The sequence below is a fragment of the Vigna radiata genome, chromosome 6, assembly GCF_000741045.1.
Source record: "Vigna radiata var. radiata cultivar VC1973A chromosome 6, Vradiata_ver6, whole genome shotgun sequence".
Classification (NCBI taxonomy): Eukaryota; Viridiplantae; Streptophyta; class Magnoliopsida; order Fabales; family Fabaceae; genus Vigna; species Vigna radiata.
This window is the reverse complement of record NC_028356.1, coordinates 10,263,063-10,283,486: the sequence shown is the minus strand read 5'-3', so window position 1 is coordinate 10,283,486 and position 20,424 is coordinate 10,263,063. Positions and strand designations below refer to the sequence as shown.

Below are 20,424 nucleotides of genomic sequence, written 5' to 3'. Positions count from 1 at the left end.
AGATATAAGAATAAAATATAGAAAACTAATGAGAGATAACTTATACAAATTAATATAATTTTAAATGTGAAGAAATTCACTCCATTTTCTATAATTCTTTAGGAAAAAGTTTTCAAAATAATTTTAGTGTTTATAAAGAAATGTATTCAAATAAATAAATGTTTATATCATGATTTTCTAATTTTTTAAAAATGCTTTTCAATGAAAATAACTAAAGGAGCATAATAAAATAAAAAGAAAAGAAAGGAGGAAAACACATAGGAAAATAAGATGAAAAGAAAAGGTAAGTAGAAGGAAAATAAAGAGAAAAAGAGGAACCAAAAAGTCTTTCCTCACTGAAAAATAAAATAAATAAAAACAATAAAAACAAAGATACACCTACATACACACTTGGTTTTGGTTTTGTTCCTTCTTTCCCCATATTCCTAGTTCAGAATTCAGATTGATCAATTCAAACCCCATAGATCATACATACCCTCTCACAATCCTCATTGAACTCTCTTTACATCTCTCTTTCTTTCTTTCTTTCTTTCTTTATCTATGTTTATTTAGTGCCCTTTTGTTTTGCATCACCCAATCAATCACTGACCCCTCTTTGCTCCCTTCTCTTCATTGCCCACATATACTGTGTTCGCAAAGTTTGTGACTTTGTGTTGCGAAAATGAGCGGTGCGGGGTTTAGGGCTTCAATTCCGGCCAGTGTGAGGAGGACGATCCAGAACATCAAGGAGATCACGGGCAATCACAGTGAAGAGGACATCTATGCAATGCTCAAGGAATGTTCCATGGATCCCAACGAGACCGCTCAGAAGCTTCTCCTTCAGGGTATCGTTTTTCTCCCCTCTTTAACTTCTGCGGATTTGATCTTGATCTTAATATCGGTGCTTGTGTGATCCGGGTGTTGGACTTTGCGTTTTCTCATCTGGGGTTCCTTTGTTTTGTTTTTGATTTTGAATTTTTACTCCTTCTTTGTTATGAGGTGGGATGGGGGACCTTGAATAATTGTGTTTGCCATGATGGGGTTTCACTGTTGAGATATTTTTGTTAGGCTAAGAAGGGATTTTTTTTTTTTTCAATTAGCCCTTTTTGTTTCTCAGGGCCTTTCTGTAGCTTGACTTGTAGAAAGTTCAGTTTTTTGACGAAATTTTGAAGGGTTCGTTCACTTTGTACTCCGATATAATTGGTTAATTTGTTTTGATTATGGACTTGGTTGGCTCGGGTCAGAAATTTCTTTACAAATAGTCAGAATGATTTAGAGTATATCATTTATTCATGTTCAACTCCACTGTCGGCTTCTTTATTAATGCATTAATCTGGTTGTTTTTAAGCTTGCACTGTCACTGTATCTGAGTTCATTTGATATTTTGTTTCCTTTGATGATTGGTTGGGTGGAGTTCAGAATGTGAGTTATTTAAGCAGGGAACTTGTGTTGGGTGTGTTGAGAGTGGTTGCTTTTGTATATCGGGTTTTCTATAATTTGTGCAATTGGTGGTGTTGTGGAGTTTTCTGTAATGTATTGCCGTTCTTCTCAAGTTTTCTTTTTCCAAATACATGGGTGGCATTTCAGAGCTATGTTTCTGTCAGCTAATAGTTTAAAGTTGACTTGAAACTGGATTCTTATGAAAGGATATTTTATGCTTTGTAGGATGGGTTTAATTCTATTAATGTAGTTTTTTTTTTTCTTTTTTTCTTTTTGCAGTCAAGATTGTATTATTTTGACCTTAAAATCTCACCTTTGTGCTTCAGTACTGCATGTCCTATTTCTAGTTTCTTATTCATTCTTATGATAAGTAGAGTTTCCTACTTGACAAGATCATTTGGAATCTAAACCCCTTTTAGGGATGCTTAATGGGATTAATGCTGTTGGTTTGTTGCAGATGGTTTTTCGATGTCTTTTGTTGTGTGTAAGGCTAGTTTGGAAATAAGTCTTACGGCAATATTTTCTTGCAGTTGATGCAAAAAATTTTTGCATTTTTTTTCCTTGGAGCAGCTTCTCTTGATGTTGTTCACGCTCTGAAAACTGTGTGGCAGATCACAGTTCAGTGCCATAACAAAGAATGTTGACTAAATGAAAAACTTAGAAAAATTGTAAATTAACACAATTGATTGCTGTAGCTGTTTAAAACTTAAATAAGTTATTTGGAACTGGAATAGGGTAATTATAGGAATAGATAAAAATAGTAGTTACAGTTGAAAAAGGTCAAGATTAACTAATTTTTCATTATTTGCAGGCATAACATTTAAAACTAAAATCATATTTAGCTTATTTATCACAACCACGGATACTGTGAATCACCTCCAAATAGAAAGACAGACATAGGAGAACAAAGAGACACCTGTATTATAAAGCTGCAGGTGGTCTCACCTTCTACATTGAAGGAGAGGGCTGCATGTGAAATAAAGGTATTGAGCTGGGTGTAGTACGGAATGAAGGGTTGATGGCCGGAGCAAGGTTGGAAGAGGGTCAAAATGATAACAGTTGCTGGAGCTACGTAATTTGTGATTCGTACATTGGTTTCAGTGGATCTTGACTTCGTAATTTGGTGTAGCCCATTGGTGAAGATGGGTTATAACTAAGCTATAAACAACAAATTTGGCTTCTTATGGAATAGAAGCAACTATGATTCTTGTTGAACCACACTATTGTGGTGCCCCATGCCACGGCAGTGAAGTTCTTTGCAACAAGGATTAGAAATTAGAAGCAGCCAAGAGACGTTCTTATATGCTATTGCATGTAGTAGTGTCCATAAGACTGTCTGATGTTAAAAGCATGCGGTTTCAGTGGATCAATCTATTGCTATGTGAAGTTTGAAGTTCTTATTTCTCTGTTTTATTTGTCTACATATTGGGTTGGGTAAATATTAAGCGGGGAATATTTTTTGTAGACTATTATCAGTTTTATTTTTTTATGAATGGTTGACTTTTTATGTATTTGATTGGCCGGTAGATGTGTGGTGTTAATCTTTGGAAATACTGTTTCAAGATTAAGTTTACGCAATTTTAATTGTTTCCCCGTTTTGTAATTGGTCGAAGGGTGAAGTTTCATGTTGTTATCATCTTGCATGTAAGGGTACTTTTCCATTCGTGTGTTATTTTGTAATGTCATGTTGAAGTAGCTTGGACAGTGTTTTTGCATCTCTGGAGTTGTTGAATCAATCCTGAATTCTTTTCTTTTTTATTGCCTATCATTCACGCATGATGGGTTCATTGGTTCTGAACTTGTGATGTGAGTTTTTGATGGATCCATACATTCTTATTGTTCTTACGTTAACATGAATAATTTGTTTGACAGACACATTTCACGAGGTCAAGAGAAAGAAAGACCGAAGAAAGGAGGTAAGATATTTTTGTCAGTAATGTCCTTTAATAATGCATTACTAATTGGTTTGCATGGTTGATTATTGATTGTTTCTGATTATAAGAATAAGGAGCTGATCCTATATAAGGAATAATATGTAGATTTTATATTTATTATTAGGAATGCTTTTATTATTCCCATATCATATCTTTGTTATTGGAGCATATCAAATGTCCTTTATTTATTGCATAGACTCCTTTCTCAATATAAATAAAGCACCCGTGCTTTCTCAGAGACATATGGTCTCAATTTAATGTTTCTCTCATCCCTAGAGTTTAGCATAGTATTAGGGCCTATTCTAGCAATATCTCTTGGACCTATTGTGCCACCCAATATCGACACCTCCTGTATTCCCATGTTCAAGGTGTCCTGCCTTTGTGTGAGGGTGGGTGTTGGAGATTTTATATCTCAAAGAATACATGTTCTTGACATTCTAGAAGAAATAAGGATGATAAATGCTAAACATGTGGACACTTCAATGGATCCAAGTGTTAAACTTGTACCTGATCTAGGAGAACCGTGTTATGATTGTCTAAGAGATACACAAGGTTAGTTGGTAAGGTAAATTACCTCATCGTGACTCATCGTGACGTTGAATTTGTAGTGAATGCAGTAAGTCTATTTTTAGACTCATTTTCAAGACCATAGAGATGCATTTGTATGAATCTTAAAGTATATTAAGAAGTCTCGCGGAAAAGGTCTCATTTATGAGGATAAAGGAATTTCTCAAATTGTTGAATATTTTTATGCCGATTGGGAAGGGCCACCAAGCAATGGATGCTCCACTTTAGGGTACTACGTTCTTGTTTGAGGTAATTTATGTCGTGAAAAAGTAGAAAACTAAATGTGGTGAGATCAAGTGCAGAAGCAAAACATAAGACAATGACATTAGTCATTTGTGAGCTCATATAACTAAAACAACTCCTCAAAGGGCTTAAATTTGAAGAATGTTCCCAATACACCTTGTATGTGACAGCCAAACAACATTACACATTGCATATAATCTTGTCTTTCATGAGAAAACCGTACATATTGAGGTGGATTGTCATTTCATAAGAGAAAAATTGGAGTCTAGAGACATTGCCAAAAAATCTGTCAACTTTAATGAACAATTGGTTGATGTATTCACTGAGTCTATGAGAGAGCCGAGTCTCATTTATACTAGCAGTAAGCTATTTTTATACTTGCAGTAAGCTGTGCACATACGACTTATATGCTCTAACTTGAAGGAGAGTGTTATAATTATTGAAATAAGAAGTTGATCTTATATAATCAAGAATATCTAGATCATATATGTATTATTAGGAATGTTTTTATTTATTCTTGTATCATATCTTTGTTATTAGATGATACCAAATCTCTTCTATTTATTGCGTTGATTCCTTTTTCTTAATATTAATAAAGCATCCATCTTGTCTTAGAGATCCATCACATGACTCAAAGTTTTCCTCAAGAACCTTCTTATACTTAATTAAAAGCAAGCCTCTTTCTCTTTTTAGAATGAATATATTTTACAAATAAAAAAAAATATTATTTCACTATATTATATGAAACCTTTTAAAATGTAGTTATTTGACATTTATATTTGTGCTTAAAGGAACCAGTTCTGTGTGTATCTTAATGAACTATAGTTTAAACCCTCTGTTTTAATGGTGACATTTTCAAAATGTAGAGTGCATTCTCTGTAGTTTCTTTTTCATACAAAAGCAGTGCAAGTACTTATTAGCATTTCCATTTTCATCATGTAATTATTAAAATATAAAAAAAAAATATCTTTTGCACACTAGTAACTAATGTAGTCCTTTGTCTAATTGCTACCTTTGCCTCTGTTTTCTTATACCTTTTCAATTGATTTGATGCACTATCCACCTGTTCATTTGCAAACAGCCTATTAGTGCATTTATATGTCCCCTTCTTAGCTATTGGACAATTTTCAATTCTGGGATTCATAGATGAATTGAGTATTTAAATAATGACTTGCTCAACGAATGATAAAGATGACATTTATATATGATACAAATTATAGCTAAAATTACCTTATACTCGGCTCCCTTGTGATGAAAGAGAGATAAATTGGTGGAAAAGATACTGAAAACTGTGTATGGACTACAATACAGACTCCATTTTATACTAGCTGATTAGAATAAATACAAATGATTATAGGATATTTTATTTCTATAGACATGATATGCTTAAAAATCATATTCTAATAAATATGATTCTGATAAGATATTCCTATAATTATAAAGATCCTAACTAATCATTTCATAAGGAAATAAATCAAAATATAAAAGAACTAATCCTAAGAGATCATCTAAGAGATACTCTAATATCAAGATAATATCATTAGATATTTACTGTCTTTCTACATAATTTATGCTTGTTTTCCTCTTAGCATTTCCTAATTTGACAGTTTATTTTTTAATAACAAAATATCCATGGTGTCACTGGCATTTTTTGGCTTTGTTTGGTAATGAAACTATGGTCACATGATGCTGCCAGTCTTATTCCATTTCAAATATTTAAAAAAATTTTCACCTCTTCCTAATCCTCCTCCTCCTCATTTTGTTGAGGCTCAATCAAAGTATGCCCCAATCTCAACTTTCTTCGTTACATTGGCTTGTTTCAGTATATTTTTTACTTCGTAGTGTTTATATTTCTTAAACTATTATTTTGCCACGCAATATACAAGTTATTCCTTGGGCTTTGGCCATGCACAGGAAGTGATTGAGGCAGAGGCAAGGTGTCCATGTGACTGAGCATGGATGAAGCCATTGCCGTTTCATTCATTCTGGCAAGGTTGATGACATAACAGAGAAGTAGAACAGAGCTGAAACAGTTGTGGGTAAACGAGAAAACGATGAAATAATTGATTAGCCAAAAGAGTGATGGGTCTTCGCTAGTGTAGATATTGATTTTGTTTCTTGTTATTGCATCTCTTCTTTATTATAAATAAGAATACCCGTGTGTACAAACCACAGAATTCATCATTTCTCTCTTCTCAACATGGTACCAGAGTGATACTAACCTCCCTGATCTGTTTTGTCACCACTCCTTTCATCAAGGTATCATGAGTCTAAGGAGAAATAGATCCAAATCCCTGTTCACTGTTCATAGGTGTAAATGTCTTAGAAACTGTGTTTATTTTCCAGTTTGTTTTTTAATACTGTATCTGTTCATGTTCCATGAATTGTTCACCGCCAGTGTACTGTTCACAGGTGACAATTTTCCATTGAGCTTTTTCTGGTTGTTTTTTTCAATCGATTTTTTTCTGTCCAATGTCATTGCTCACAACCAGTGTTTTTCTAACGAGCTTTTTCTAGCCAGCAACCGCCACCATTGGCATTGCCTTGTGTGTTGAGCATTTTAGATCTCTGATAGTTGCTATACCCTTTGACCATTTTTGGTCTTCCAGTCGTTGTCATGTCCTGAGCATTTTTTGCTTGCTGACAATCGTTGTGTCCTTTGTGCACTTTTACTTTTTAACAGCCGTTGTGACCTCTAAGAAATGTTGCTTTCTGGCAGCCATCATGTCCTCTGAGCTTTTTTTGCTATGTCCTCTGAGCTTTTTTTGCTTTTTGGCAATCGCCAGGTCCTCTAATCATTTTTCCTTTCTGGAGGGCACTGTGTACTCTGAGCAATATTTTTCTTTTTGGCAGTTGCAATGTCTTCTACCCATTTTTATTCTTTGGCAGCCACTGTGTCCTCTGTCTAACATTGACAATTTTAACAAGCTTGACCATTATACACATGCTTTAGCTTGAATGGGAGTGTTGAAAGAAATATTGAAGATTGATTGTCACTTCGACATGTAGAAAGTCTGTTAGGAGTTGGAAAGTCTATAAAAGGAGGAGGAAGAAGAGTACCGAACGGTAAGGGAATGGGGTCCGAATGGTAGGGGGATAGGAGTGAAGGAGCCGAGTGGTATATACACTAATACCGAACGGTGGTAAGGGAATGGGGTTCGAAAGGTAGGGAATAGGAGTGAAGGAGGAGTGAAGGAGCTGAACGGTATATACACTAACACTGAACGGTGGTTGCAAGGGAGGAAGGAATGAAGGGCCGAACGATATAAGGTTGCTAATACCGAATGGTAGAGGATGAATAAAAAGAGCAGGAGAGTTTGTTAAATTGTTAGGGGGAGAGAGAGAGTAAAAATAAACCTTCTGTAATTTTGTCGAGTAGCTAGCCATTTACTTTGTATAAACAGGTCTTGGACCTTGTGAGGGGGATTAGGCTCCCGAATCGTCATTGTATTTCGTTATTCGTTATAGTGAATACATACATTTCATTTGTTCTATCTTGTTTGCTTGCCTTTGTATGAGTGGGTGTTGTGAGAAAGTTAGGTTTCTAACCCAAAAACTTAACAAATTGGTCTGACCTACTGGATCCATTTCGGAGGGAAGTGCGATGGAGGGAAGACTTGATGCACGAATCAATGTGGTGGAGGGCTAGCTGGAAGCTGTGGAGATCACTTTCGAAGGAATGAAGGCGGAAGCGGCGACAATTTGACAAGACTCGGCAGCCACACGCCAAGATCTTCAAGAAGTGATGCGAATACTAGGAGGACGACACTGCACTCAAGAGGAACAGTCCGACAACAGTCAAACATCTGTGAACACCAATAGGAGTGCGAGACGCGAGGACGAAATTGGGGGCGGAGAAGGTGAGCGGTTCAATTGGAGGAAGAGGGTGGAGTTATTTGTATTCGAAGAAGCGGATCCATTGAACTGGATCAACAGGGCTGAGAGATTTTTTGAGTTACAAGGGGTGAGGGAAGAGGAGAAAGTGAGGCTAGCTTATGTTAGGATGGAAGGAAGCACTGGCTACTGGTTTCGATTCTAGAGGGAGAAAGCAAGGAATGGCACTTGGGAAGGGTTGAAGGGAGCGATGATCAGAAGATTTTGGGAAAGAAACGGGGGCTCGATTTTTGAGAGGCTTGCGGCAAATCGCCAAACCAGCACGGTTGAGTACGTCCAAGATTTTGAAATCTTGGTAGGACAAACGAGTGGGATGTCAGATGAGCAGCTTCTGGGTTATTTCCTCGCAAGTCAGCAGGAAAACATAAGAAATCGCATAAGGCCACACGATTCTCAAGAACTATTGGTAGCCATGCGAATTGTGAAGGATGTGAAGGACAACCCGGAAGGAGCGGAGACCTGGGGTGCAGACGCGAATTGACAAAAAGTTTCTGGAGGTCGAATGTCAGGAGCAACAACTAGAGTTGAACCTAATTGTCAGAATAATGGGTAGACAATAAGCGTGGAGAGCGTGGGATCTGTAAGGAGGGAAGGAAACCCGGTGAATAATATGGTGAAAGGCGCGAGTATAATGGGGAGTGACACCAAGGGTAGAGGGGTGCGAAACCTCCCATATCAAGAGTACCTCAAGAGGAGAGAAGAAAGGCAATGTTTCAGATGCGGAGGGCCGTTTAGTCCTGGCCACCGCTATGCTGAACGTAGTCTGAGGGTGATAATCTTGGGTGAGGATGAGGAGGAAGAACCTGAAGAAGTGGAGGCAGAGTTGGAACATAAGTAGCTAGAGTTATCATCCTTCTTTGTAGAGGGTTAACCCAATGAAGAAACATGAAGCTCCAAGGATGTTTAGGAGGTAAGATGGTGTTGGTCCTGGTAGATAGTGGCGCCAGCCACAATTTCATATCCAGGGCGTTGGTTGAGGAGCTGAAACTAAAAGTAGATGTCACCCGGTCTCACTCGATTTGTTTGGGAGATGGACAGAGGAAGAGAACACAAGAGAGTTGTACGGGGATGGTGTTGTAGTTGGGAGGAGCAGAAATTACAGAACAATATTACATTTTTGAATTGGGAGGTGTAGATTTAATTCTGGGAGTGGATTGGCTAGCTAAGTTGGGGGAGGTAGTGACCAACTGGGGCAAACTAACCATGACTTTCAAACAAGGAGGAAGTGAGGTAACAATTAGAGGAGACCCAATTCTAGCTCAGGCCAAACTCTTGGGCTACGATTTTGATATTATATATAAGTTGGGGGCAATGAATAAAGTGGCAAATGCCTTGTCCAGGAAGGGAATGGAGGCAATGAAGGAGAAATAGGGTTTACCCTGAAGGTTGAAGGAGGAGGAAAAAGAATTGAAAACAATAGCTAGGCCCTATGAAGGGACTTTCAGGAGATGTTGGAGGAGGGTGAGAAGGATTTGCCACCTGATCTACATACGGAGGGACCTTCTTGTTGGCCCATACATGTTTTGGATAGAAGACAACAACAGCAAGGAAGGGAGGTGATAGACTAGGTGTTGATCAAATGGCACGAAGGAGGGATGGATGGAGCTACTTGGGAGGACAGGGTCACTATTCAAGAGAAATTCCTTGAGTTCAACCTTGGGGACAAGGTTGATTTTCAAGGGAGGGTTATGTTAGGTGTTGGAAAGTCTATAAAAGGAGGAGGAAGAAAAGTACTGAACGGTAAGGGAATGGGTTCGAACAGTAGGGGAATAGGAGTGAAGGAGCCGAATGGTATATACACTAATACCGAATGGTGGTACGGGGATGGGGGTTCGAACGGTAGGGAATAGGAGTGAAGGAGCCGAATGGTATATACACTAACACTGAACGGTGGCTGCAAGGGAGGAAGGAGTGAAGGATAGAATGGTATAAGGTTGCTAATACCGAACGGTTGAGGATGAATAAAAAGAGTGGGAAAGTTTGTTAGGTTGTTAGGGGATAGAGAGAGTATAAATAAACCTTTTGCAATTTTGTTGAGTAGCTAGCCATTTACTTTGTATAAACGAGTCTTGGACCTTGTGAGGGGGATTAGGCTCCTAAATCATCATTGTATTTCGTTATTCATTACAGTGAATACATACATTTCATTTGTTCTATCTCGTTTGCTTGCCTTTGTGTGAGCGGGTGTTGTGAGAAAGTTAGGCTTCTAACCCAGAAACTTAACAAAGTCTATGAGAAATATCTATTAGTTTTGTTATTATTTACTTTGTCAGCTCCAATAACCAGTTGACTGTCATGTTCTCTTAGTCTCTCAAGGTCTTGTGTTGATGACATTTTTTACGAGCTTGTTTCATATAATACATATGGTCCAACTTGAGTGGCAAAGTTAGAGATGTGATTTAATTATGTTAGGGATATGATTCAATTACATTAAATAGGAAGATATGATATTATTCAACAGGGAAATATCTTACTGAACATTTCACATTATTAGATCTTGATTTTGTTCCTTGTTATTGTATCTCTTCTTCTTTATTATAAATAAGGATACCTGAACACAGGTATCCTTATTTATTCAATAGGGAAATATCTTACTGAATATTACACACAATATCATATTCATCATATGACTTCTCAGTTTCACATTTCTCCACATGGTACCAGAGCAGTCTTCCTTGACTTGTTTTGTCATTAATTCTTTCAACATCTAGAGATGAAGATCAGACAGCACCACTGAAAACTGGTCAGAACAGAGATGGAATGCCATAAACAAGCAAGAAACAGCTTTGTGCCACCAAAACATGGTAGATGAGCTGTTTATTTGTTAGATGTATGATATGTATAGGTTCTACATTGGGGGCGTGTGAATGTGAGGGGAACAAATATCCGGACCCCATTAAATAATAAGGGGATATAATCCTAAGATCCTTGAAAGCATTAAATGGTACATTTTCTCGGTCAAATTCTGCTCTATGCCTGCTGAAGCAATAGTGGCCAAGATGAAGGTGGCTGAATTTTGTGGGGCTACAGGCACAAAATTGTGCACTATTTACAACTTAATTTTATTAGCTAATGTTATATTCACTAGAGGAATCAGCTCCTTAATTAGAGCACTGATTGAATTTACTCGGTACTAATCATACATGTTTGAAACACTCCCGCTATGCAGCAATCTTGTTGGAGCATTTTTCTTCTGTGTTTGAAACACTCGTGTTTAAGACTTCTGTTCCCCAATTGCAGGAGAGAGCATACTTCTATGTGTTTTAGAATTTGTCTCTTGTTTGCTATGTCTTGTGCCTCTTTTCATTTATCTATACTGTAATTATTTTCAATATTTATTAATCACTTAATGTATTTTGCTAACTATATTCTTGTTTATGATTTTACAGAATCTTAACAATAGAGAATCTGTGGAGCCACGCTGGAGGCCTGGCACCCAAGGGCGGGGAGCTAGGGGTGGTCGGGGAAATTTTTCACCTCATAACGTATCACATGGTGAATAACCATTCTCAACTACGATATATTTGAGGGTTTCTTTATTTTTCCTGTTAGATAAGCCCCTTCTGTTGTCAGCTAAAATAGTTTTTGCTTTGACTATTTTAGGTTCTGTATTTCTGGCAGTATTATAAATGGGTAGATGAGTCTGATCTGAATATTTTGTAATATCATCTGGCTGTTTTCTGTCACATTATTTCAAACTAATGGTCATGCTGCATGTCTTCAAAGTTGTTACCTGGCCCTTTATATTTATACCTTGTACCTTAGATGAAAAATTCCTTTATTTGTATACCTTGTACCTTAGATCAAAAATCGGGGTTATATCTGGATTCTAGTCTCAATATAAAAGAAAAATAGATATTATGTTGTCCATCCAGTGCACCTAAATTAGTAGTGTTTTATGGATTTTGTCAGATGCTGGTGGCAAGAATTCTGGTACAGGAAAAGATAATGGAACTCATCAAGCGCCTGTGAAAGTTGTGCCACATGGGGCAACTTCTCAAGAGACAACTTCTAAAGAAAAAAATCCAGGAACAAGGTAACAATTAAATATTTTTGTCTTGTGATGATAACTATCATTACTATTCTCTATTAATTATCTTACTGCTATTTGAATTAAAATTCTTGTGCATTTGGTTCAAATTATATAACTAATAACTATGCATGTTCTTTTCAGCTCTGTACCCATTAATGCAAATGGTCCAACAAGTGTAATTTCTGGAACTATTAGTGGCTCAAGTCCTTCCCCTTCATCTGCTGAAACTGGAGACAGATTGGGTCCATCTTCTGGTGATATAAATAATTTGAACAGTACTTCTCCTTCTGATAGTTCAGGTAAAGTTGCCGGAGTTGCTTCTGGAAGCGGATCAATTCCTTCTTCCAGTATCCACCCAGGATCTGGACCAGCATCTTCATCGGCTGCCTATTTCTCTTCTTCAGACCCTGTACTGGTTCCATCTGATGATTTATGGTTTCCTGGTGCTGCTGGTGCAATTAAACGTGAAATGGGAAACCAACACCCTCTGGTGGAATCGAGTGTTGTTAACTCGGCCAAAAACAAATTAACTGCTGGTTAGAATATTTGATATTTTATTTCATAAGGTGTGCTGATTTTAAGGTTATCCAATGTAATTAATTAACAAAGAATTTTTGCTCCGTTAACCTTATGCCAGCTTCTGAGAGTGGTGGCTCTTCTGTGCAAGGAAAGATTCAAGGCAAATCCCAGGTAGCAGCAAAAAATCATGTTGCTGAGTTGTCACCCACTTCATCAATTGTAACTCATAGTAGCCCTTCAACTAGTAGACCTTCTTCTAATTACAGTACGCGATCACAACAATTAATTGGCTCTCAAAAAGGTAATTTATACCTCTGCTATTGAAACGGTACATTTTTGTATCATGCCTAATCCTTGGATTAGATGCATAACACATACATGTTTTATGAGTGAACCTTGTGTTTATTCTTCTGTTGCTGTTTTTCTCCTTGTCCCACAATCTTCTCCAGCAAAATATGCCACCTCTGGCAAGGGACCCATCTCTGTAGGATGGATAATTTGGTTCTCTTGCATGAATTTACTGTTCCCAAGTTGCTGTTCTTTTGTTTCCATCTCTTTGATGTTGATCACTTTTCTTTCTCAGTTCTCTTTGCCTCTATATTCTAAGATCTGGTATTTTCTCTCTTCTTGTATTTTGAGTCTATCTTTTCTGCCTCAGTTCTCTCTGCCCCGTATGTTCTCTGACTTCCTGTTCCTTCCTCTTATACCTCTGTTAAGTGGATTTTTTTATGTTTATTCTGCAGTTTTTTACTATACTTTTTTGTAAATATCACTCTGTATTGCCGCTGTCATTCTATCCATCCCTCAATTAAGGTACATATTGTTATGATATGATTTGGGCTTTGCCATCCACAATTAATAACATTCATTAGAATACTAATATTTATGTTAGAATGTATATACACTATATTTGTTCTGATTAGTTAGAATAATTACTTAATAACTATTAGGCACAAATTATTTTGTCATCTAAGATTACTTCTAATTGATTGTAAGTCAAAAAACACTGAAAAATCAGAACATGTTTCTACAATGTAGGCTAACAGTTTCTGTATGATTCTCTCGAGTATTGAAATCTTGGAGATTTATATTTTTGTTTTGTCGAGTAAGTAATTTCATACTCATTTAGAAGTAATTATATAACTGTTTTTTATTTTCAAAAAAAATTGTTAAAGCAGCGGCACATGCTGTTCGGTCTACATAGCTATCCTCATGTTGTGTGACAAGGCTTGTTGTTCTTCATGTTCTAGAAATTTTATCATATTATTATAGCTTGATTACATTTATGAAGAAAACCTCCTACGCTTTGCAGGCACTGTGATGCATACTGTTGTACATATTATGTTATGGAAGTTGTTACATGATTGTAAAGACTGTCATCATTCATTACCCTGCTATTCTGATGTCTTTTCTGTTGCATGTACGGTTTTAATTTCAAGAAATTGGTAGATGCATATTTGTATAGATTTGTGTGGACATGCTGGTGGTGGTGAGCTTACTTGTAAAGTTTTTCTTGCTGTAGCCATTTATGATGATTGATTAAATTTTTCTCCCACTGGTGCCAATTACTCATTGCACTTGATCCCATTTGGTGGGAATTTAACTTGTATGTTACAGACTTTTGGTTGTCTTGCACTAGATTTATAATTAGTTTCTGTTTCCAACAGCTGGTACCAATAAGGAGTGGAAACCAAAACCAACACACTCAAATAATCAGGGTTCTGGACCAGCTAGTGCACCTGAGGCTCCTGTTTCAGTTGACCCAATTGGGCAATCACAATCTGCATCTAGGGTCCTTAACTCTGAAGAAGCTACTTCAAAACTTCAGAGGAAGCTGGAGGATTTTCATCTTCCGCAGCGTCAACATGTTATACTTCCAAACCATATCATTGTGCCTGATTCTGAAAAGAACAAGTTTAGCTTTGGAAGTTTGGGAGTTGCTTTTGGAGTTAATACACCATATGTTAGTAGCCTAGAAAGTGAAAAGAGTTCTACACCCGTTTCTGAAACTTCTCAGACTATTGAAGAAACTGTGGAGGAACAGGAGTCAAGGTACCTACCAGTGACCAGCCTAAATATTATTTTCCTTCCATTCACTTTTGGAGTTATAATGATATTTATAAGAGCCTAGATATTACTTCAATCCTTTTTGCTGTGTTTTTCCTCCGCAACAAGTACCTTATGTCTCAGTTTTTCACCATTATCCCTATTGTCTTTAGTTTTTTGTGGAAAACCTTTGGACATAATTTTCAGTACTTATCCATTTTGTTGTGACAAATCTTTTCTTTTAAACCAACAGTCAAAATGCTGTGGTTAATTCTGAAGTTGGAGATTATCCTGACCAGCCACAATCACCCACTAATGGAGCCGAAAATTTGTCATCCATTGAGGTTGATGGCTCATCCAGTGCTATTCAAGAGTATGATGAGTCCAAGCAAGACACTGCTTTGCCATCAGGAGGTCATCAGTACTCAGGGGTGCTTACTTCTCCGAACTACAGTTTTGGTTTTGTGCCGCCAATGTTGGGTACTCAACTTACACCATTTGACAATTCTGAGTCTCAAACACGTGATGCTTCCCGGCTTCCAAGTTTTATTGTGAGCCTACTTGTATAAATTTTTGTTCACTTTAATTTATTATGCCTTTTTTGTTTCTCAAAAAGCTTGATTGTTATCTTACTATAGGTTCATCAACAATTGGATCCAACTAGTTACTATGCCCAGTTTTACCGCACAGGTGCTGATAGTGATGGTCGCCTTTCTCCTTTTTCTTCTGCTGGGACGAACACCAAGTACAATGGCAATGTTACCGTGCTTCCGGCTCCAACTTCTCAATCTCCTCAAGAGGTTTGCACTGATTTTGTTGCTATTCAAATAAATTTCTGAACATTCATATAAAATGTTAACTTATGCTTCAAATTTGGAAAACCCTGTTTTTTATTGCACACTACCAGTATTGCTTGGATTTCATTTGTAATCGTGTATCTATTTTATGCACATTTGGTACCATAGTCTGATTACTCAGAATTTTATACAAATAATGTTATTTTCTTAATTGGTATTATGTAAAGTATATGCTCGATAGCATCCATTTCTCAAATGATATTTTAGTAAGTAGTTTTATGTTTAACTCAATCTCACAAAACCAGTTTGTAAGATGAAGATTGTTCCTCATATATATATATATATATATATATATATATATATATATATATATATTATAATCTGACTTTGTTCTTAGTGGATATGAAATCTCCAACACACTCCTGGATGCCGTGGAATGAACATCTTGAACATGGGATTTGATATTTATAGGTGGTCTAATAGGAGCCCAATAATGGTGGCGTAATAGTCCCAAAGACCTTGAGTAGGATAAGCTCCGAATGACTTTGATATGGGTTTATGCCTATTTGAACCTAAAGATTGCACCTCATTTATATATTATAATCTGACCTTATTCCTAGGTGATGTGGGATCTCTAACAAGTGCAAATATTTGATCATTTATTCAAACGCATTTTAGGTTTGGTGAATCTTAAAATTAGAGAGTAGGTTTGGGCCTCTATATTTGATTTTCTTGCATGTACCTTTTATGCTATTCTTTACATTTCCTGTTCATTTGCACAATTTCCTCCTATTGTCAATTAAAATGATTATAAAGGTGGAACTGAATTTATCATAGGCATAGGCGTGAAGTTATGAAAACATTGTGAATAGAGGAACGGAAGTTGGCAGGTAGAACCTGCTTATTTCTATATTTTCTGCCAAACTCTTAATTTAATATTCCGTGTATGATGAAATTAATCAGAGTGGGAGTGAAGTTAGGAAATGTTAAGAATATGATGTCATTATTCACAAGCTGTCTCCTGGCACTTTAGCCTTTGGGAAAATTGGTGCTTGACATAGTAATAAAGTAGCACCATCATATATCACTTCATCCTGGTACTCTTACGCTGCTAAGTGACCTAAAATCTTGAACTCCTCTCACATGGTATCCCAGGCTATTGTGATCCCATTCTCCCGAAAGAAACTAAACTTTAGAACTAGATGGTCATCAAGCCTAATTGACTAATGTTATGTTATGGTTAACCCCCACCTAAGAACTTCATCATTTGGTAGCGTTAGTGCTTGACAAGATGTGTCACTAAACTGGAAAGACAATTGTTGGATATCCCATCCCATATGAGCTAGTAATATGACCAAAATATAGTTTATATTCCTATTTTTTACTATTGGGTCAAAATCCAAATTTTAAAATGATATTGGAGCCTATTCTAGCCGACAAATATCAGACTGCCCATAGATGTCAAGTTCTTCAATTTTCAAACTTGAGATGTTAAGTTTTTAGTGTGTATCAACGATTTTGCAACGAGAGAAAACAGAGTAAAGACTAACAGAAAGAGAATTGATTATTATTGCACTAAATGAGAAACAAGATACAAGCTGAGCTATATAGGCTGAAGAAAAGGTTACAGCAGAAACACACTAATCATGGCAGAAAAGCAGAAAACAGAAAGAAAGAAAAAAAAGATAACTAGCTAACATCAAGTGAAAACTGAATGTTTACATTTATATCTCTAATACCCCCTTAAACTCAATGGGAAGGATTTTTACAGACAATCCTGAACATTGAGTTTGAGCCTGAGAAGTTCAAAACAGTTAGAAGAAAGAGGCTTGGTAAGAATAGGCCATTGATCCAAGATAAGAATATGGTAAACTTCAAATTGTTTGGATAATACTTGATTATAAATACAAAAAACATCAATCTCCATGTGCTTTGTTCTAGAGTGAAAAACAGGGTTGTGTGCTATAGCAACAACTCTTTGATTGTTGCAGAGCATGACAGAATTGAGTAAGAAATTTATAATTCTTTCAGAAGAGTGAAAAACAGGGTTGTGTGACAGTGATAATGGTATCATCAACATATACCAATAGGTGAACAATTTGAGAGATACGCTGATATGTAAATAGGGAAGGATTACATTTGCTGGAACGGAAACCAAGCTGCAATAGAGTTGTGGCAATTTTGTCAAACCGCTGTCTATTTACTTGTTTTAGGCCATAAATGGCTTTATTAAGTCTGCAGACCAGAGATTTGTGTGAGGCCTCAAATCCAGGATGTTGGACCATACACGCAGTTTCTTCAAGAGTGCCATTGTGAAAGGGATTATTAATATCCAAACGAAACAAATCCCATCAAGGGCTCTTCTTTCTGTGTTGGCCATTTACTTTTTCTTCACACCTAAAAATTAGTCGGGGTTTTCTTTTCCTGGTGATGCTGGCAAAAGCTGACTTCATACTTTATAGTTCTAATACTATTAAAATATTGTTTTTAACAATGTAATAAAATTGTATCACTTTGGAAAGTCACACGAAGTTGACTTTAAGCCCAACTCAACTTCACAAAATCAGGTTGTAAGGTGAAGTTTTCATCCATTTATATATTATAAATTGGACTTATCTCTAGTCCATGTGAAACTTCCAATTCATCCCCATCAAGTCCAGGTATATATATCTCGAGCGTGGAACTAGACATTAATGGATGGTCTAATAGTGGCCAATAATGGGTGGAATGATATGTCTAACAAACAACAAACCTCATCAGGATAGATTCTAACAATGACTCTAATATCATGTTAAGAAGTGAATTATAAACCTAACTTAACCTTACAAAACCGGCTTGTAAGGTGAGGTTTACATCCACTTATATATTATAAATTAGTCTTATCTCTAGGCAACGTGGGACTTCCAACACATCCCATCAATAAATCTGAAAACATTTTGTGTTTTTACCATTATATTGGTGCACAGGCTTTGAAAAGTTTATGCCTTTTAATGTTTATTTGCAGGGAGGTGTCTTGTCCAGCGCAGGTCCAGCACCACTTGTGACTCAAGCTGCCGGGCTTATGCAAAGCTCAATAGCTGTTACCCAACAGCCTGTCCCTGTCTTCCGACCTAGTGGGGTGCATATATCCCATTACCCTCCTAATTACATTCCTTACGGGCCCTATTTTTCACCTTTTTACGTCTCACCTCCCGCAATCCACCAATTTTTGGGTAATGGTGCATTTCCTCAACAACCACAGGCCGGCACTGTATATCCCCCTCCCCCAGCTGTGGCTCCTACAGGATTGAAATATCCTCTTCCACAATTCAAACCCGGGGCAAATGCTGCAAACCCAACTCACCTTGTAATGCCAAGTGCCTATGGTGTATATGGCTCCTCTGCTGCTGGTTACAATCATAACTCTGCAGCAGCTGCAGGGAATTCTACCTCCAATGAAGATCTTGGTTCATCTCAGTTCAAGGAAAGTAATGTATACCTCAGTGGACAGCAGGTTAGTTTCTTTCAACCCTTATACCAAAGTTTATTTTTTTTGGTTAAGAACTTAAATGACCTTTTTATTTGAATTGCCAGACTAACTACCATATATACATAGAAATTCAGTTAAGTATAGCTGGTTTAACCCCTGGTCAAGACAGTTATGAAAAACATATGTCAGTTTACTACTGTAATCAACTTGTGCTTTAATTTTGGTACCTGAAGACCTAGGCTAGATGATAATTATGTTCTGAATTTCCCTGCAGACCGAAGGTTCAGCAGTATGGGTGGCTGCACCTGGCCGAGACATTACCAGTATGCCTACTAGTACATTCTACAACCTCCCACCTCAGGGTCAGCATGTGACTTTTGCCCCAACTCAGGCTGGCCATGGCACCTTTGCGGGCATCTATCACCCAGCACAAGCAGTGACGGCAGCAACAGTTCATCCACTGCTACAACAATCCCAAACAATGGCTGGAGGAGTTGATATGGTAGGTCCTGGAGGAAACGTTTATCAGCAGCCTCAGCATGCACAAATCAATTGGCCGAGCAATTACTGAGGCCTGGAGTCAGTCTTCCTGACAGCTAAATTAGATAATTGAGTCCTATCTGGGGAAAATTTTTGAGGAATGCCAAAATATGGTTGGATTTCTATGAGGGCAACATGGCAATTGGCTACATTTGAGTGTAAAAAAGCTGGAAAATTTGCCAATATGATCTTCTGATTGCTTGGATTGAGGACATATGAAGGGTAGGACACCTGTAACCGATATTGACCGTTAAAGTTAGATGAGGTAGAAACATATGCAGGCCTTCTCTTTTTTACTCCTGCTATTTTGTGTTACCATTAATACCTTTTCATAGCTCCAAGCTTTCCCTTCCCTGTCTTTTGTTGAGGTCCTTGAACTCTGTTAAGAGTATTGTTGAGTGATGATGAGAAATGTCCATTCTTTCTTTTTAGTTTGGTTTATAGGGTTTGGAAGGTTTAGGTTGGTGGGGAAAGCTTTTCTGGTGCCCCTTGTCTTACCTGTAAAGTGAATTTTGATAGCAAGAAAATCATTTACTTAAGCTGTTGTATTGCTATGGGCAAAGTGAAAGTGTCAATTGTTTTCATCTAACTAATATTGTTTGTCATGTCATGGTTTACAGAAAAAGTTTGTTTAAGACTAAGCAACTCATTCTAATAGATTCTGGATTGTGTTGAATTCTAAATCTGAAGAGAATGCCATTGTTTGGAACTTGCATTGCATCCAAAGTTTTGTAGGATTCTGTCCATTGCTTCAGTAAGGTACTCACAGCTATGGGTGTCATGGTGAAATTAAATGATTTGGAACATTTCCACCTACCATGTATCAATGTGACATTTGGGAAAGAAAATGTCTATGTAGGACTGCAAAATATTCACGTGAAAACATTTCTGCTTTTAAACCTATTAGAATTGAGGAAAAATACTAGAAACTTTCAGAAAACACCGATTAAATATTATCTTTTA

The 20,424-nt window shown here is 37.0% G+C and overlaps 1 protein-coding gene across 1 annotated transcript; it reads left to right on the top strand.

The window, feature by feature from the left end:
- Positions 1 to 383: 383 nt before the first annotated feature.
- LOC106764842 (GBF-interacting protein 1-like) lies at positions 384 to 20,144 on the top strand. The gene is made up of 11 exons (XM_014649256.2): positions 384 to 824; positions 3,292 to 3,335; positions 11,447 to 11,552; positions 11,970 to 12,093; positions 12,232 to 12,626; positions 12,728 to 12,910; positions 14,277 to 14,661; positions 14,909 to 15,206; positions 15,294 to 15,455; positions 18,457 to 18,945; positions 19,196 to 20,144. The coding sequence occupies exons 1-11, from the start codon at positions 662 to 664 to the stop codon at positions 19,490 to 19,492; spliced, it is 2,646 nt and encodes an 881-aa protein (XP_014504742.1). The 5' UTR covers positions 384 to 661; the 3' UTR covers positions 19,493 to 20,144.
- The last annotated feature ends 280 nt before the right edge of the window (positions 20,145 to 20,424 follow it).

What these genes read in the sequence shown, in the direction of transcription:
- LOC106764842 (XM_014649256.2), top strand. Translation starts at nt 662, where the DNA reads ATGAGCGGTGCGGGGTTTAGGGCTTCAATTCCGGCCAGTGTGAGGAGG. An exon ending in AGAAAGACCGAAGAAAGGAG is followed by an intron (nt 3,336 to 11,446) that starts GTAAGATATTTT and finishes ATGATTTTACAG; the next exon opens with AATCTTAACAATAGAGAATC. An exon ending in CAAAAACAAATTAACTGCTG is followed by an intron (nt 12,627 to 12,727) that starts GTTAGAATATTT and finishes ACCTTATGCCAG; the next exon opens with CTTCTGAGAGTGGTGGCTCT.